The following is a 19531-nucleotide window of genomic DNA, read 5'->3' as shown; positions in this document are numbered from 1 at the left end:
GATTTTGAATACTGAGATTTTTCCAGAATTGGGGGATGACAGTAATTCTCTCAGGTTCAGGAAATCGTTGGCTGGATAAATAAACAGCAACTCCAAACTAGACACAATTGTAATGAAATTGAATAACAAATCAAAGAGTTCTTAAAAACAGCCACATTAACTACAAGGATCATTAGATTGACTTCATTAGAGCAGCAAAGGAAGACAGAATACAGTGGAGTAGTATTTTGAAAGCATTGACAGAACAGACTAATAAGCCCCAAATTCTATATCAAGAACTCTACCTTTTAAGAATGAGGCAAAATAAAGACATATTTTTAGACAAACAGAAACAAAGTTTACCTTAAAGAGATCCTCAGTGAAGGAATTTGTAAAGGACATACTTCTGGAGGAAGGAAAAGAAGTGTTTTGAGATACAAGAAGAAATGGTGAAGAATGTGTAGACTGTTGATGAAAGAAAAACACACAGGGCTTCCCTGGTGGCGCAGTGGTTGAGAATCTGCCTGCCAATGCAGGGGACACGGGTTTGAGCCCTGGTCTGGGAAGATCCCACATGCCACAGAGCCACAACTAGGCCCGTGAGCCACAACTACTGAGCCTGCACATCTGGAGCCTGTGCTCAGCAACAAGAGAGGCCGCGATAGTGAGAGGCCCGCGCACCGCGATGAAGAGTGGCCCCAGCTTGCCGCAACTAGAGAAAGCTCTCGCACAGAAATGAAGACCCAACACAGCCAAAAATAAATAAATTAATTAATTAATTAAAAAAAAAAAAAGAAAAACACACAATCTAAAAGTTGTGAATGAAGGGCTTCCCTGGTGGCGCAGTGGTTGAGAGTCCACCTGCCGATGCAGGGGACACGGGTTCGTGCCCCGGTCGGGGAAGATCCCACATGCCGCGGAGCTGCTGGGCCCATGAGCCATGGCCGCTGAACCTGCACGTCCGGAGCCTGTGCTCCGCAACGGGAGAGGCCACAACAGTGAGAGGCCCGCGTACCACAAAAAAAAAAAAAAAAAAAAAAAAAAAAAAGTTGTGAATGAAGGTTTATTTGGGGACCTTATGAGGATATAGCCTGGGGAGCAGTCTCTCAGATAGTTATGGGGAACTGCTTTAAAGAGGTAAGGGAGGAGCCAGGATATACATAGGAGTTTTTTGCTGAAAAAAAAAAAAAACACCACACACACATGTCGTCAAACATCAAAATATTACTGCTAATCACAAAAAAACAGATATCTCAAGTCAGTGATTTTAGTGCTTTTCTCTACGTGGGAAGATGCAAGAGTCTGGGCTCCCTGAAATCATTCCTTAGACAAGCATCTTAACTATCTAGGGCTGGTATCCAAAGCACAGAATGCTTCCTGTTTTTCTCCATCCTGAATTCTCCTCAGGGTGCACTACTGGGTGGGGGAGGGCAGTTGCAGTGGTTGATGGCTTGATCCTTGTAGAACTGGAATGGCAGGCAACATTCTTTGTTTATCGGAGTGGCGGGCAACATTCCCTTTCCACAAGACAAATCTAATTAGACACTGGCTATAAAAAAAAAAGACAATGTATAATTATAAGGTAGACAGAACAAAAACAATGGATTACAATAAATTAGGAGAGGGATTTGAGAGGGGTTAAACCAGTCTAAGATCCTTGTGTTATTCAGGGGAAGAGTAAAGATGTCAATTCTCTTCAGACTTAAAAAATTTCAATATTCATGGGAACATTTCACCCCAATCAAGGGCAGATTTTTGAATAAAGATGGAGAGTTATACACATGCATCTGCCTCTACTCTCCCAAAGAAAACCTCACTAAAATCACAGTAAATAGACTTTAAAAGGCCTCCAGGTATAAGGACAAAGAAGACAGAAGATGAAGTACCAAATTTTTGGAAACTGAAAAGCAGATGGATGAAAGTTTACTGACTGAATGCACTCAAGAAAGTTGAATTCTGGGGCTTCCCTGGTGGCACAGTGGTTGAGAGTCCGCCTGCCGATGCAGGGGACGCGGGTTTGTGTCCCAGTCCGGGAAGATCCCCCATGCCACGGAGCGGCTGGGCCCGTGAGCCATGGCCGCTGAGCCTGCGCTCCGCAACGGGAGAGGCCACAGCAGTGAGAGGCCCACGTACCGCAAAAAAAAAAAAAAAAAAAAAAAAAAAGAAAGTTGAATTCTAGGCCAGCAATGGTCCAAATGAAGCTCCAAATAGTTTCAAAACCGAGCAGGACCCCATGGGGCCCTCCAGGGTACAAATCCTTTCTGTGTCCCCATTTCTTGTTTGTAGGAAATAGGTTTCAATCAGCCTCTTTGACTTTCCCTGAAGTCCAAAGGGCAGGTTCAAACAGTTGCTAATCAGAAAAGTGAGGGAATGCAGAAACAAAGGAAGAGCAATCAAGAAACAATAGCACAGCAATAAAGCAGGGTCCTGCTCAAGGAATATACATAACAATATCTTTGAGTTCTTCTGCAGGAACTAAGGCCCCCGACCCAGGCGGAGGAAGGTAACTCCAGGCTGAGCACAAGAGTCCTGGAGCACCAAACTGTCACCTCACCACTAACCAATCAGAAGAAAGTCTGCATACAGTGGAAGATGACAAAGACCCTAAAATCCTCCCCAAATGATTAACTGCAATTAACACCCCCTTTTTCCCTTTAAAACTTTTCATGGTCAAGCAGAGTCTTTGGAGTTGGTTCTTGAATAACTCCACCTGGAGGTCCATCTTCTCCCCAGGTTGCTGGCCTCCTGAATAAAGCAACCTTTCCTTTCCAACAAACACTTGTCTTGGAGTGCTTGGTCCCTAAGAAAGGGCAATTTATTTAATGGTTGCGTGCGATTTGTTACCTTGGTTTGAGGATACCAAACAATCCATAATCTGTACATTCCAGAATTAATGAGATTATCTCATTACAGATTCCAGGAGACATAATTTCCAAGCTGACAACAACAACAAAGACTATTTAAGGTGTCATTAAGAAGTTTCAGACTACTGCATAATTTCAGCTACTGTTTATATGAAAGAATGTACTCATAAGCCAAAGTCTAAAGATGACTTCAATTCAAATAACTTTTTTCCCCAGTTTTAATGTAATTTCTAAAAGAAAAACGGTTCACTCAGTAAGATAAACTGCTCCTTTCAAAGTTACTTAAATCTTAGAGATGATACATTAGAAAAACCTGTGTTCAGTAACCTAAAGAAGTAGAAAACAATTTCGTGAAATTTACCTTTACTTGCTAAAAAGCTATATTAAGATGCAATGATTTGTGAGTTATTGTACAGATATTTACATACACTTTATTAATATATGAATTAAATATATTCAGCTCAACAAATGCTAGAGAACCTACTATGGGCTGTGCTCCCCAGAGTAAAAAAGATGAATAATGTGCCTTTTGGCCTTCTAGGAATATTCAGAGTAAGAGAAGTGATTGATAGGTATGAAAATGCCTACCACAGAAGGAGGCAAAATGTAAGGAGTGTAAAACAAAGTACCAGAAGGAAAAGGATTAAGATGAAAATCCTTTTGGGTAATTGCTAAAGATTTCCTCTAGATGACCCCTGAGATGACCCCTGAGGGTGGGTTTGCTTTCTACTGAAGGAGACACTCAAGGTAGCAACCTGATAACAAAATGTGTGCCGCTTGGAAGTGATTAATACTAGAAGAGTCCTCATAAACAGTCTGAAATAGATATGAACTTTAATACTTAATCTCTTCTAATCTCATAACATATAACGTGGTACGTAAAATTTCAAGTTCCAAATATTTTATACCTTCAATCATATCCAGTATAATTCCTGTTTCCTCAACTAATAGGAAGTCCTTAGCAGTTACTCTGGACTCTCCTTAGATCAGCCAGGATCCCACTGGAGACAAGTTAAATCAGGATCGCTGGAGTAGGGGTTCAGGTATTTGTATTTTACAAAAGTTCCCCAGATAATTTTAATGTGCAGGCCAGGGTTGCAAATCACCTGCCTAAACTGCAGTTGGGCAATTTTGGTCTTCCCGATAACTGGTTTAATTTCTTTGCTGGTTCAATAAATAACAAGAGTTTTCCTATATTATTTTCTATTAGCTTCCACTTTACTGACCATTTACTATGTGCCAGGCACGGTGCCAAGCATACTTTTGCGCATTGTCTCTAATTTTCATAGCTACCCTTGGAGTAGGTGCTGTTTCTAAGTTACTTGACCAGTTACTACCCCATTCCGGAGCCCAAGAATTTACCCACTGCACAATACTGCTTCTCTCCTCACTGACTCCTCATAAGGAGCTGCCGTGAACACCAAAGTCTCTCAGCAGATATAAATAAACGTTATCTGGAAAGACCAACGAAGAACAAGTAACGGAGGGCACCGGGAGGCAGAGGCGACATTGCAGGGCTGACCGGGAGATTCTGCGAGACTCAAGATCTCTAATCCCCTGGTCTCCCAGCTACCGCCCGCGCCCCCTCCGCCCCAAGCCTTTAACCGTCCCTACTTAGCCCCGCTTTTCAACCTCACTGTTCCTTGTTGGCCAATTTCAGAGCTGGAATAACGTTTAAACACAAGGGAGGAAGCCCAATCCGGGTATTTCCCAAATTAGCTTAGTCATTACTGGAGATGGGGAAAAGCCTTCTCTAGCATTCTTCTTCATCAGCCTGAAAGGACTCTACAAGATGGGAGCAAATGCCAGGGCTGCCCACTTGGCTTCCTCTAGGGCCTTAGGTGGAAGAGCACGCCCCAGCAGCAAACATCCAGAGACAGGAGGCGTGGCTGGAGGCTCCCACCCCTACTACCCTGAGGGGAGGGTGGGGTAAGTGCAGGCGGGGCTGACTGCTTTAGTTGCCTTTCAGGGTCCGGGGGCAGGTGGGCGAGTTTTGTCCCGTGCCTTGCCTTTAAGCCAGGGTGCGATAGCAGTTTCAGTCGTCTGGGGAGAGGGGCTGGCCCGACCCACGTGCACAAACCCAATTTAACTGAAGGCATTGAGGGGGGGATCCGAGTTCAGGCTTGGGGCGAGTGGCTGCCGGCGCACGTCAACGCCCCAGCTCCGCTGGCAGGAGTTCCTTACTCGCGTGGGTCCCAGGGCAGCCCGCCGGGGGGGCTCCCGGTTGCCATAGCAACCCCACGCGCCTGGCAGGGACGGCGCGCGCCGCGGGGCTTCGCTACTACCGGAAGTGACGTGTTTCACCTGCCGAGCGAGGGCGGGGTGGGACCGGGCTGCGAGGTGCCGCCGCAGCCAGCGGGTCGGGAACGCGCGGGGAGCCGGGTGACTGAGACCCCGGGTAAGGAGAGCCGCCTACCTGCAGTCGTCGCCCACAGTTGGGCCGCCACCATGGCGCTTCTGCTGCGCTTCGTGCTCCTGTGCGGAGTCGCGGGTGAGTGGGGGACAGATCGGTCCCTCGGGTCTTTATTGCCTGGCCAACCCTGGGGCGCTCGCTGCCTGCTGCCACCCGGGAACAATGGGGCTTGGGGGAGGGGGCGGGCGCGATTTGGGGGCGCTGCGGCAGTGGTGGCGGTGCGCGCGGAATTGCACCGGGGTGATTTTGCCGGACCGGGCGCGCGAGCCCCGAAGGTGGGTGGGGCCGCTGGGAGGGGAGCCCTGCGGGGCCGTGGGGTACCGGGGGGGGCGTTGGAGTGGGGGACGGAGCCCCGGGATGTGGGGCGGCGGTGGAGAGGGCTCCCCGGGCGCGGGTGGGTGGGCGCGGCGTGCCGGCTGCGCCTGGCGTCTCTTCCAGGCTATTCTTTGCCGCGGGTGCGGGCTTTGCTTTATTTGCTCTTGCCCTTTCCCTTGTTAGCCTCGGTGTCGTTTCCATCGGGGTTACCCGGTTTCAGAAGCCTTGGGCGGAGAGTTTTCAGGTGTCGAGCAGTCCAAGCCAGGAGACCGAATTACAAACGCCATGATTAAATGGACACTGAGCTTTTCAGTGCCTCGGATCGTCCAAGCTACCTCTAGGAAAGAGGCGCTGAACGAACTGTAGGCTGAGCCTTCTTGGTCTCGTGGAAGAGGCGAGCCCAGGCACGAGCTGTTAACTAGACGGTAACTCAACGAAGTGGACTGTGGAAAATCAGAAGTAGATTCCTGCAAAAATGCAGTATTGATTTCTGCAGTCGCGGGGCAAAGTGCAAAGGAGAAATTAGTAACCTTGGTTTTGAGTTTATAATGTTTTGATTCATTTTGATAAGATGACTTGTACAGGGAATTTCGAAAGGATTCGCCAAGTAATGCATGTTCGACTGCGCCTTTCTTGGGAGGGGGAAAAGGGCATTTAAAGCTGCGTGGATATAAGGCATAATCGTTCGATATCTTTAAAAAACTGATTGGTTGCCATGTCCGTGCTTTAACCAACTGATATTGTTTTGTCAAAGTAAGCATTTTAGAACCAAAGGATTCATTAAACCAACCACAACAACAAAAAAATCCATCGGTGGGACCCTAGGAGGCACACTTTGTGTAGCCTCCGGAAGGATAATTTTTTTAAGCGCTCTAAAGCTGGATCGACTGGCCCTTTCTGTTGGGATGGCTCTCTGCTTCCTGTTGAAATGTTAATTCCATTGTTGGATGCCCCAGCTGTGAGCATTACTCATGGGATCAACATTCTATTAACAAGTCTAATCTTCGATATGAGTCTATAGCATTACACTCCACCTTTTTAATACATATCATTTAGACATGGCTGAAATTTCCAAAGTAAAGCTTCCGGAAAAGCTAAGAGTCCGTAACCATTTTACATGATACGTTACACCTTGTTTTGGTCAAGGACTAAACTGAAGTAGAAGTTGAGAACATTGTGATCTCTGTGGAAAAAAATGTTTTAGCCTATATCTAGAGCAGAGAAGTGGAAGAACATAAACCATATAGAGGATCCCCACCCCCACCCCGCCCAGGGATATCAGGATAATTGTCTGGATTTCATTTTTTTCTGGATGCCTCACTTTGGTAGGCACAATCTCATCCTAGGATATTTTGATACATATAGAGTCATTCTGCTCATAAACTGTACACTATGGTACAATGAACATCTCTTTAAAGGACTGCTGGCTTCAACTAAACTATTTTACTTCAATTTTCCAGCTTAGGAAACAACTCAAAAACTATAATTGATGTATAGCTTTGGCTATTTCTTCAGATACTTCTTGACATCTTAGAAATTTATTGCCATGAACTCAGTTTGAGGGGTAACATGATTGGATTCTACAATTGGCAAAACAAGTTGGAGGCTTACATATTAAAAATTTCAGTGCTATTAGTATATCTTCCTCTAGAGCTGTCTATGTGGGTTGTAGAGTTTTGTGTTGTACTCTGGTTGCTGATGGAACACTTTTTGATGCGTTTTTATCACCTACCTAGTCGTACCGCTAGTAATAGTAGGGTCAGTAGTGATAGAGCAGTAGCAGTGGTAGTAAAAATAAAGCCTTGATTACGCAGTTATTTTTTTTAATAAATTTATTTATTTATTGGCTGCGTTGGGTCCTCGTTACTGCGCGCGGGCTTTCTCTAGTTGTGGCGAGCAGGAGCTGCTCTTAGTTGAGGTGGCTTCTCTTGTTGCGGAGCACGGGCTCTAGGCACGCGGGCTCAGTTGTTGTGGCACACGGGCTCTAGAGTGCAGGCTCAGTAGTTGTGGCGCACGGGCTTAGTTGTTCCGCGGCATGTGGGATCTTCCTGGACCAAGGCTCGAGCCTGTGTCCCCTGCATGGCAGGCAGATTCTTAACCACTGCGCCAACAGGAATGTCCCTGATTACTCAGTTATTAAATGCCAGGCACTGTTCTAGGGCTTTACATACACTCATTTAATGTACCTTGCAGCCCTAGAGGATATATATGTATTATAATGTTCCCTACTGTACAAGTGGAGAAACTGAGGCATGAAGTGGTTGTATAACTTTACTCGCCAAGGTCACAAATTTCCTTCTGAATCCCTGCTCTTATCACTATGCTGCCACTTTCCTCTTTGATTACCTCTAATCGACATCTTAAATTTGTATCACTGGTTATCTGTCATTTATTAAGAACCTGCTTTTGGTTTGACCGTGTGCCAAATACTGAGGGCTTTTATTATTAGCCTTTTAATTTCTTGATCTTAGTTGAATATTTTCAGGCCCTCTGCGAACACGAGGATCCAGGGCTTAGACTGGTGTTGTAAGCTTAAATGGCCCATGACCCAGCAGCATCATTGTCACCTAGGGATGGCAGTGTTAAAGTTTGGGGTGCTGCTGCTTTTCACAGTGTCAATATGAGTGAAAGTAAAGTACTGGCCAGTGATTCTGGTCTCCAAACCACTTGTTAGCCATGCAGTGGCGGCAGGACCCTGTTCTCTGTGCTTCAGTTGCTGCTGATGTCAAGAATGGGAATCCCACTATATCAGTTGATATAGTGGGAAATGTTTATTGTTTTGCTTTACCTGGTGTTTTCTTAAAATAAATTTATTTATTTATTTATTTATTTTTGGCTGCATTGGGTCTCTGTTGCTGCGCTCGGACTTCCTCTAGTTGCGGCGAGCGGGGGCTACTCTTCGTTGCGGTGCGTGGGCTTCTCATTGTGGTGGCTTCTCTTGTTGGGGAGCACAGGCTCTAGGCACGCGGGCTTCAGTACCTGTGACTCACGGGTTTCAGTAGTTGTGGCACGCGGACTCTAGAGCGCAGGCTCAGTAGTTGTGTCATGTGGGCTTAGTTGCTCCGCGGCATGTGGGATCTTCCCGGACCAGGGCTCGAACCCGTGTCCCCTGCATTGGCAGGCGGATTGTTAACCACTGCGCCACCAGGGAAGTCCCTACCTGGTGTTTTTTCCTTTACTTGAAAAAAATGAAGATTATTAGATGTGAACTTTATCCCCTCCATATGCCTCTCAATTACATTCCTGTCATTATACCACCACCAGGGCAAAAGTTGCCCTTCTCCAAGGCAAGCCACCCAACATTGGCTCCTTACCCTATCTGTTGTGGGGTTTCCATAAAATTACCCAGTATATCTCATTGCACTAGGTCAGAGGGCAGGGGCATTACCTGTGCTGCTGTTCATTGTCACAGTCCCGGCGTTAGCTTGTGGCACCTGGCAGATCGCAAGTGTTCAGCAAATGTTGCATGTCTGAATGTTTTCAGCCTCTTTGCCCATAGGCCTATGTATATGATATGGCTCTCATCAGTTTTATCTCTTTCCCTTCTCATCCAATAAAGATGGTCCTGGGCTTCCCTGGTGGCGCAGTGGTTGAGAGTCCGCCTGCTGATGCAGGGGACACGGGTTCGTGCCCCGGTCCGGGAAGATCCCACATGCCGCGGAGCGCTGGGCCCGTGAGCCATGGCCGCTGAGCCTGCGCGTCCGGAGCCTGTGCTCCGCAACGGGAGAGGCCGCAGCAGTGAGAGGCCCGCGTACCGCAAAAAAAAAAAAAAAAGAAAAAAAAGATGGTCCTCAACTAGTGACCATTCCATTAGCCTTTCTTCATTCCATTGTTAGAAGTTAAGCCTCTGCTTTATCTCTGACCTCATTCTTCTGTCTCACCCACCTGCTTCAGTTGCCAAAGGTATCAATAACCACGTGCCGAATCCATTTATTTCTTTAGAGCTCCTTGACAGCTACTTTGGTTCTTTCCTACTCTGTTAACCTGTCCTTCACTACCTTCCTTAATAGGTCCCTTAAATGGCAGCCTCCCCCATGATTTAACCCATAGCCCTCTTCTCAGCCTCCATCTTAAACCTGGGTGACTTCATCTGTCCATCACTGTACACTCAGAATCGTTGCTAGTGACTTAAAAATGTTGCCAACTCACCTCTCCTTTGAATTCTGGGCCACTATTTCCAACTGCCTAACATTCAGCATCCCACCTGAATGCACTTGAGTACCTCAGACTCTGCAGGTCCTCAACTGAAATTACCATTAATTAACTGATTAAATGATCCCGTCATTCAAATATCTATGGCCTACTGTATACTATGGCTGTGCTAGATGCCCCTACAATAGTACAGGCATTTGCTTGTACTATTAATTACCATTAATTAACTGATTAAATGATACCGTCATTCAAATATCTATGGCCTACTGTATACTATGGCTGTGCTAGATGCCCCTACAATAGTACAGGCGTTTGCAAGGTGCAAAAGGTTTGGTGGAACGTTCCCAGCAGATGGAGATCTGAAAGGGTATAATGTGCCTTGGGTTCAGTGCATATAAGGCATCTAACTAACACTTCTCTTTTTGATGTGCACCTGAGTCATTATGAGGACGTGTGGGGTGGAGCTTGAGAGTTTACATTTTAACAGGTTCCACATGATGTCACTGCTGAGTGCACTTTGAGTATACAGAGACCCAGAGACTGTGCCAAGAGCTTAGGAGATGATCCCCCAGGAGTGGCACTGAGAAGCTTGTGGAGGTGTTAAAGAAGTGAGGTTATACACTGAGATTTATTCTCTTGAATGGTGTAGAACTCTGCAGCAGTTTTGGAGGCAGGTAGGACCAATAGATCTAATGCATTGATCCATCTGGGATGACCTGGACACAAGCAGTCCCTGTTGAAATACAGCAGAGTGGTGCTGGGCTTCCTGTTTCAAATGAAAATTGTTCTGAGGGAGATGCAGAGGAACCTGTATCTGGTGGATTGAATGAGTGGCAAGAAAAAGTTGGAGGAAGCCAGTAGGATTTCTGGCTTGAGTGAGTGATCACGTCACTAACCTATAGGGAATAAAGAAAGGAGAAGCAAGTTTTAGGGAGATGACAGTGACACGTCTTCACACGTCCTCACGCCCTCATAATGACTCAGGTGCACATCAAAAAGAGAAGTGTTAGTTAGATGCCTTATACGCACTGAACCCAAGGCACATTATACCCTTTCAGATCTCCATCTGCTGGACACTTTGTATTTGTGATGCCTGAGGGGAATGGAGGTGAAAGATACCCAGTAGGAAGACTTAAGCAAAGGACTGGATCTCAGGAGAGAGGCAAAGATGGGTGATACAGAATTGAGAATCACTGCTGATAGGTGGCATCTGTGTCTGGTTAACCAGGAAAAGCAGGTAGGACTAGAAAAGAAGGTGAAATGTGATGCTGGGGAACATCAACATCTAATAAGTAGTCAGGAGGTGAGGAACCCAGGGACAGTAAGAATTTATGGAGAGTGCAGGAGAACTAGAGGATGAGGGTGTCCCAGAAACTGACGAAGAAATGAGGCCAGTGGGTCTTACATTAGGAGATTATTGAGAACATCTGGGAAGTGATCGAATCCAGAGGGAGGACAGTACGTGTACTGAGAGTAAAGCTAGATTTTAAGAGATTGAGGAGAGGGCATCAGGTAAGTAGAGAATAAGAGATTACTTTGCACTTGCAGTTGGTTTAGTGCACGTTGCACGTATGGCCTTCATTCCAGGGGACAGTAGCAGACTCCATGGGAGAAGGTAGAAGCCAGAAGATGAGAACTCTAACTTCTGTGTGTGTGTGTGTGTGTGTGTTTATTGAAGTTTAGTTGATTAACAGTGTTTCAGGTATACAGCAAAGTGATTCAGTGTGTGTGTGTGTGTGTGTGTGTACACACACACACACACACTTTTTCAGATTCTTTTCCATTATAGGTTATTACAGGGTACTGAATATAGTTCCCTGTGCTCCACAGTAGGTCTTCATTGTTTATCTAGAACTCTTAACTTCCAACCACCCAGACATAGAACCTTGTTCACATGATCATTCTTCTTTAAAACAGTGTATTCCTCTTTACACTCATTCCGGGACTCTGAACCCTTTGGCTTCCCAGGGGATGTCACTGTCTCATCCCACCCCTTATGTAGGGATCCCATCAACTTTAAAAAAGCTTAAATATCCCTCCTGACATGGCTTCAACCCTTATATCCCTCTTTCAGCACCGCCTGTCTCTCCTTTTCTCCACCGGGTTTCTCGAAGGAGTGGATTTTCCTTCATATCCATTAATTCTTCCACCCTTTGCAATCTGATTTCACCCCCCCTCTACTCCTGTGAAACTGCACTGGCCGCTGTGGCTGCATCCAGTGGACATGTCACACCTTCAATCTCTTAGACCTCTTAGCGAGAATGGTTCTATTGACTAATCTCTTTCCTCCATGAGCTGTTCCTCATTCTCCTTTGTGGGCCCACTTTCCTCCCTCTACTTAAATGTCAGTTTCTGGCTTCAGTTACCATTTATGTCCTTACAGCCTCCAGTCTGTTTCCTGTCTCACTCTCCCAAAGCTTTGCCCATAATGTCAAACTGCTCACTTGACAGCTCTGCTTAGACTTCCCACAGGTACCACCAGTTGAACCTGTCTCCAAACTACTGTTCTCTCTCACATTAAATGGCATTTTCAGCCACCAAAATGCCCAGGCAAAAATCTGGGTACCTTACTTGACTTTCCATATTCTCTTCCCAGCTTACACCCAGTTTCGAAGTCACTTGTATCCCTCCAGCCACTCCTGGAGGGATACAGCATACCTCAGTGTATACCACCATCTCTTAAGATGGTTGAAGTAGCTTCATAATTGGTTTTTCATTGAGTGAGGAAATAAATGGGGAAAGATGTACTAGGCATGAATTTCTGTTTGTTGGCTTGAGAAAAGACCTGGAAGGGAAAGAGTATTTGAAGATCAAGAATAGGTATATCGTTGAAGAGGTGAGCAGGGCTGGGCTCGGCGTCCTGCACAGGCCAGCTTCGGGTGTGTCAGCCCTGCCATGCATTCAGTATTGGAGTGAGTTTATGTTACCACTCCAGTCTCATTTTAGTCCCCTGCTTTCAACCTGTTCTCCCCTCTCCCTTTGTTTCTACCTTTCCTCTATCATACTCAAATCATTATCAGGTGTAACTAAGTAAAGGCAAGAATTGAGACTGGGAGCTTTTGATTTGCTTTATTTGGTGGGCAGCAAGTAATGGATGTGAACGTTAAAATAATTTTAAAAATTTTAAAGTAATTATTAAGGTAACCTGGAAAATAATTAAAAATTATCTAACTGAAATGAGCTTATGGCTTTATCTGTCATCTACGTAGCATTTTTATTTTTATTTATTTATGTATTTCGGCTGTGCCGGTCTAAGTTGCGGCATGTGGGATCTTTAGTTGCGGTGCACATGCCGGATCTAGTTCCCAGGCTAGGGATGGAACCCAGGCCCCCTGCATTGGGAACTCAGAGCCTTAGCCACTGGACCATCAGGGAAGTGCCTCCCTTGCATTTTTTAAAGAAAACAAATCTAATGTTCTAGAATAATTGTTAGATTGGTTTTGGAATTAGATTGGTTTCTATTAAGAATATGATGCTAAGTGGAAGTAAAGAGCAGTAACCTTTTTTAGCCCTGGCTCCTTTATTTTCTACTTAATTTTTTCGGTGGGGCTGAAATTACAAATGGTAGAGTGTGAGGGGGGATGGGAGAACTTCACCTTGGCACAGTGAAGTGGTCTGTACAGGAAGCTGGTAGTTTATGGTTTGGTGATCTCTTGGGGCTCATTTATTGATATTCTTTGTAATTTGTTCACTTTGTTGAATCCATTACTGTCTCCACGTAAAAGAAAATGGGAAGGAAGTTGAAAATGTTTCTGTATTCAGTGGCAAAATGGTGACTTAAAGGAACATTTACCTCTTTTGTGCTTTCCCACTGGTCTTTTCTGTAGGCTTTCCCTCCCCTCATTGACTCACCCTTTCTGGTTTCTAATAATGAGTTAGCCAATTAAAGTTTAAGCCTTAAAGGCCTTAGCTTGACTCAGTAGTATTTGTGGTTTATTTTAATTGGCAGGGTGCTGGTAGAAGAAAAGGTTATTGCCTGCTCTGTTGACAAAGGGAAGGTAGGATAAGGGAAGGAGATAGTAACAGTCTATTTTTAGGGTAGGTGTGAGATCAGTGGCATGGTCCAGTTTGACCTTTGATAGTTGGTGAGAAAAGGATTAATGGTCACATTAACCAATGTTTATACATACTGAGACAATGCAAATTTCTTTACAGACTATTAAATCACTTTCATTCTTTCAAAGATATTTTACAGGTTGGAATGGGAATGCTGTTTCATTTACTTCTAAGAAATAAAACTTTAGATTTCAGGAAGAAGCAACATAACTAATCATGATTACTTTTTCACTTCCCTATCGTGTAACTGTATGTTCTGTGTGAGCTTTTATCTATCTATCTATCTAGTTATCTATCTATCTATTTATTTATTCATGGCTGCCTTGGGTCTTTGTTGCTGCAAGTGGGCTTTCTTTAGTTGCAGCGAGGGCTACTCTTTGTTGCGGTGCGCAGGCTTCTCATCGCGGTGGCTTCTCTTGCTGTGGAGCACGGGCTCTAGGCACACGGGCTTCAGTAGTTGTGGCATGTGGGCTCAGTAGTTGTGGCACAAGGGCTTAGTTGCTCCGAGGCATGTGGGATCTTCCCAGACCAGGGCTCGAACCCATGTCCCCTGCATTGGCAGGCGGATTCTTAACCACTGCGCCACCAGGGGAGTCCCTGTGTGAGTTTTACAGGTTTCTCCAAAGGAAGTATGGTTTGGCTGCACAGATAAAAATGCTCTCAAGGAATCTCAAGGAATATGCAGATACGGTGAAATCAAACGTGTTGAGCCACATCTTTGTTGAATTGTTAGAGTGACTCTAGTTGACCCTCCTCAGTCTCTCAGATTCCCCAGTGAAGAGTGCTTTGAACTCTTGAATACCAGACTATTCCCATGGGGGTTTTCTTTAATGGACCAGACAGAAACTTCAAGTGTTTTGTGCCCCGGATAGTTCTACAGTAAGAATTGAGAAGACTCTTTAACCTACTTGGTTGTACACTGTGAAATCTGATACTTTTAGAATGAGCTGGTAACTCTGGGCTAGAAAAGTGATCTTACTGTGTTTTTAAAGACAGTTTCACATGCATCTCATTTGAATCCACTCTCCTGACAGCCTATGGGTAGGAAGGACACATTTTTTTTTTTTTTTAATAAGGAATCAAGTTGTAAAGCCAAGGCCTTAAGTTCAATAAATTATGGCATTGGTCCAAGACAATGCTGACCTAGTAGAAACATATGTCATTTAAAATGTTCTGGTAGTCACATTTAAAAGTGAAAAGGAAAAGGTGAAATCAATTTGTATATATTTTGTTTAACCCAATATATACAAAATATTAATTCCATATGTGGTCAAATTGAACATCAGTAAGATTAATTTTTTTTTCATACTAAGCCTTCAAAATCTGGTATTTTACCTACAGCACATCTCAGTTTGCACTGGCCACATTTCACGTGCTCAGTAGCTGTGTGTGGCTAGCAGATACCCTTTTGGTCAGTACAGGTCTAGAACTTGGAGCTTTAGTTCCCAGTAACCTTCCACCATATTTAGTTTCAGAACATTCCACTAACTAAAATAGCATGGGTGTGGTGTGTCATCAAAACAGCTTTGTCAAATGGAAAATGCCTTTGGAACTGCTCTCATGAGATTTTATCTAAAATAATTATTTGTATCACAGTATTCCCGTTGACAACAAGTTAAATAAAGTTTCTTGTTATTTAGTTTCTTGTAATCATCAGAGCATTTGTTGCACACAAAATTATATCAGCTGTCCATTTTTGGTAGTTATATGCATTTATATTTTAGGTATAAGGTAGACAAAACAAATATATGGACAAAAATAATATTTTTAGTTTGCCTATGTGGGGAATAAATGCATTTATGGAGAGATTGAAAGTAAGGATAGAGTGGTCCCTGGTGATGGTTGCTAGGAAATTTGAATTTATTTTGGGATATTAGAAAGGAAATCATGCCAAGATTGAGGCAATCTTACAACAGTTAGACATGCTTACAACAGGGTTTTTTATCATTATTATTATTATTGTAACTAACCTTGTCTTTATTAACTTAAGTATTTTCCGCAAGTAGGTGACATTTGCTTGTTTTGCTGTTACGTCTCTTTGCTTTTTTTTTTCCTGTGATCTCATCTTTATAAGACACTTCACCTGAGTTTCTTTGCTTTTTTTTGTTGTTTTTTTGGCCAGGTACTCACTTTTCCTGTTTCATGTTAATTAAAGGAAGAAAAGAAAACTTGTGGTTGTTTTTGAACGAGGAGGCAAAGGCAGATTTCTTAAAATGAAGCGATACATGTTATTTTACGAAGGTGATGAAAATATTCACTATGGCAACGGATCTGCTTTACCCATAATGCAAAATACCCTATTTGCATTTGTTTTGCCAGAGACTTCTGAAATTAGCATCTCTGTATTAGAGAACATGGGGAAAATAATACACTACATAGATTGAAAACAGGCTGAGACTTAATTTTCTTTTTAAGGTTTAAAAAAACAAAACTTTTATTTAGAAAGGCTAAAATGATTGCATGCTAATTTGAACAGATAGGTTGTATAAGAAAATTCCATTTTTGATACCCTCCAAGAGTTGGATTCCATTATGTGTGCTTTGCTCTTTCTTCAGACCTCTTAACTTCAGACTGGAGTTGAACAGAAATGTGACTTACTCCTTTCCCCTCAATTCACTAAGAATTAATTTTATTTATTTATTTATGGAAGGGTTTTCTTTTTTTTTAAATTAGTTATCTATTGTATACATATTAGTGTATGTATGTCAATCCCAACGTCCCAATTCATTACCCCCCCCACCGCCCCCGCCGCCCTGCTTTCCCCCCTTTGTGTCCATACCTTTGCTCTCTACATCTGTGTCTCTATTTCTGCCTTGCAAACTGGTTCATCCGTACCATTTTTCTAGGTTCCACATTAATGGAATATAGAAATTCCATTCTGACTTACTTCACTCTGTATGACAGACTCTAGGACCATCCACATCTCTACAGATGACCCAATTTCTTTCCTTTTTATGGCTGAGTAATATTCCATTGTATATATTTACCATGTCTTTATCCATTCCATCTGTCGATGGGCATTTAGGTTGCTTCCATGACCTGGCTATTGTAAATAGTGCTGCAATGAACGTTGGGGTGCATGTGTCTTTTTGAATTATGGTTTTCTCTGGGTATATGCCCAGTAGTGGGATTGCTGTGTCATATGGTAATTCTATTTTTAGTTTTTTAAAGCACCTCCATACTGTTCTCCATAGTGGCTGTATCAATTTACATTCACACCTACAGTGTGAGAGGGTTCCCTTTTTGCCACACCCTCTCCAGCATTTGTTGTTTGTAGATTTTCTGATGATGGCCATTCTAACCAGTGTGAGGTGCTACCTCATTGTAGTTTTGATTTGCATTTCTCTAATAATTAGTGATGTTGAGAAGCTTTTCATGTGCCTCTTGGCCATCTGTATGTCTTCTTTGGCCCATTTTTTGACTGGGTTGTTTGTTTTTTAATTTTTAAAAAAATAAATTTATTTATTTTATTTATTTATTTTTGGCTGTGGTGGGTCTTCATTCTGCATGCAGGCTTTCTCTAGTTGCGGTGAGTGGGGGCTACTCTTCGTTGTCGTACGTGGGCTTCTCATTGTGGTGGCTTCTCACTGCAGAGCACAGGCTCTTAAGTGCGTGGGCTTCAGTAGTTGTGGCACGTGGGCTCAGTAGATGGGGCTCACGGGCTCTAGAGCACAGGCTCAGTAGTTGAGGCATAAAGGCTTAGTTGCTCCGGAGCATGTGGGATCTTTCCGTACCAGGGCTCGAACCCATGTCCCCTGCATTGGCAGGTGGATTCTTAACCACTGCACCATCAGGGAAGCCATGTGCAAAGGTCCCATTTGTTTATTTTTGTTTTTATTTCCATTACTCTAGGAGGTGAGTCAAAAAAGATCTTGCTGTGATTTATGTCAAAGAGTGTTCTTCCTATGTTTTTCTATAAGAGTTTTATAGTGTCTGGCCTTACATTTAGGTCTTTAATGCATTTTGAGTTTATTTTTGTGTCTGGTGTTAGGGGAGTGTTCTAATTTCATTCTTTTACATGTAGCTGTCCAGTTTTCCCAGCACCACTTGTTGAAGAGACTGTCTTTTCTCCATTGTATATCCTTGCCTGCTTTGTCATAGATTAGTTGACCATAGGTGTGTGGGTTTACCTCTGGGCTTTCTATCCTGTTCCATTGATCTATGTTTCTGTTTTTTGTGCCAGTACCATATTGTCTTGATTACTGTAGCTTTGTAGCATAGTCTGAAGTCAGGGAGTCTGATTCCTCCAGCTCCTTTTTTTTCCCTCAAGACTGCTTTGCCTATTTGGGGTATTTTGTGTCTCCATACAAATTTTAAGATTTTTTTGTTCTAGTTCTGTAAAAAATTCCATTGGTAATTTGATAGGGATTGCATTGAATCTGTAGATTGCTTTCGGTAGTATAGTCATCTTCCAATCCAAGAACATGGTATATCTCCATCTGTTTCTGTCATCTTTGATTTCTTTCACCAGTGTCTTATAGTTTTCTGAGTCCCGGTCTTTTACCTCCTTAGGTAGGTTTACTCCTAGGTATTTTATTCTTTTTGTTGCAATGGTGAATGGGATTGTTTCCTTAATTTCTCCTTCTGATCTTTCATTGTTAGTGTATAGGAATGCAAGAGATTTTTGTGCATTAATTTTGTATCCTGAAACTTTATGGAATGCATTGATTAGCTCTAGTAGTTTTCTGGTGGCATCTTTAGGATTCTCTACTTATAGTATCATGTCATCTGCAAACAGTGACAGTTTTAATTCTTCTTTTCCAATTTGTATTCCTTTTATTTCTTTTTATTCTCTGATTGCTGTGGCTAGGACTTCCAAAACTATGTTGACTAATAGTGGTGAGAGTGAACATTCTTGTCTTCTTCCTAATGTTAGAGGAAATGCTTTCAGTTTTTCACCATTGAGAATGATGTTTGCTGTGGGTTTGTCATATATATGGACTTTATTAGGTTCCCTCTATGCCCACTTTCTGGAGAGTTTTTATCATAAATGGGTGTTGAATTTTGTCAGAAGCTTTTTCTGCATCTATTGAGATATCATATGGTTTTTCTTCTTCAATTTGTTACTGTGGTGTATCACATTGATTGATTTGTGTATTTTGAAGAGTCCTTGCATCCCTGGGATAAATCCCACTTGATCATGGTGTATGAACCTTTTAATGTGCTGTTGGATTCTGTTTGCTAGTATTTTGTTGAGGAGTTTTGCATCTATATTCATCAATGATATTGGTCTGTAAGTTTCTTTTTTTGTAGCATCTCTGGTTTTGGTATCAGGGTGATGGTGGACTTGTAGAATGAGGTCGGGAGTGTTCCTTCCTCTGCAATTTTTGGAAGAGTTTGAGAAGGGTGGGTGTTAGCTCCTCTCTAAATGTTTGCTAGAATTCGCCTGTGAAGCCATGTGGTCCTGGACTTTTGTTTGTTGGAAGATTTTAAATCACAGTTTCAATTTCATTACTTGTGATTGGTCTGTTCATATTTTCTATTTCTTCCTGGTTCAGTCTTGGAAGGTTATACCTTTCTAAGAATTTGTCCATTTCTTCCAAGTTGTCCATTTTATTGACATAGAGTTGTTTGTAGTAGTCTCTTAGGATGCTTTGTATTTCTGCAGTGCCCATTGTAACTTCTCCTTTTTCATTTCTAATTTTATTGATTTGAGTCCTTTCCCTCTTTTTCTTGATGAGTCTGGCTAAAGGTTTATCAATTTTGTTTATATTTTCAAAGAACCAGCTTTTAGTTTTATTGATCTTTGCTA

The 19531-nt window shown here is 43.1% G+C and overlaps 1 protein-coding gene across 4 annotated transcripts in view; it reads left to right on the top strand.

Moving 5' to 3' along the window:
- Positions 1–5271: 5271 nt before the first annotated feature.
- CXADR (CXADR cell adhesion molecule) overlaps positions 5272–19531 on the top strand; it is a gene marked incomplete at its 3' end in the record, with an annotated part of 53606 nt that continues 39346 nt past the window's right edge. For all 4 annotated transcript variants that reach the window (XM_081235416.1, XM_081235415.1, XM_081235417.1 and 1 more), the window contains exon 1: positions 5272–5334. In XM_081235416.1, coding sequence (XP_081091542.1) covers positions 5292–5334 — 43 coding nt within the window. In that variant the 5' untranslated portion in view covers positions 5272–5291. The remainder of the gene's footprint in view (positions 5335–19531) is intronic.

The sequence above is a fragment of the Mesoplodon bidens genome (genome assembly GCF_964165515.1).
Source record: "Mesoplodon bidens genome assembly, chromosome: 5".
In the NCBI taxonomy this organism is placed as follows: Eukaryota; Metazoa; Chordata; class Mammalia; order Artiodactyla; family Ziphiidae; genus Mesoplodon; species Mesoplodon bidens.
This window is presented reverse-complemented; position numbering and strand designations above follow the sequence as displayed.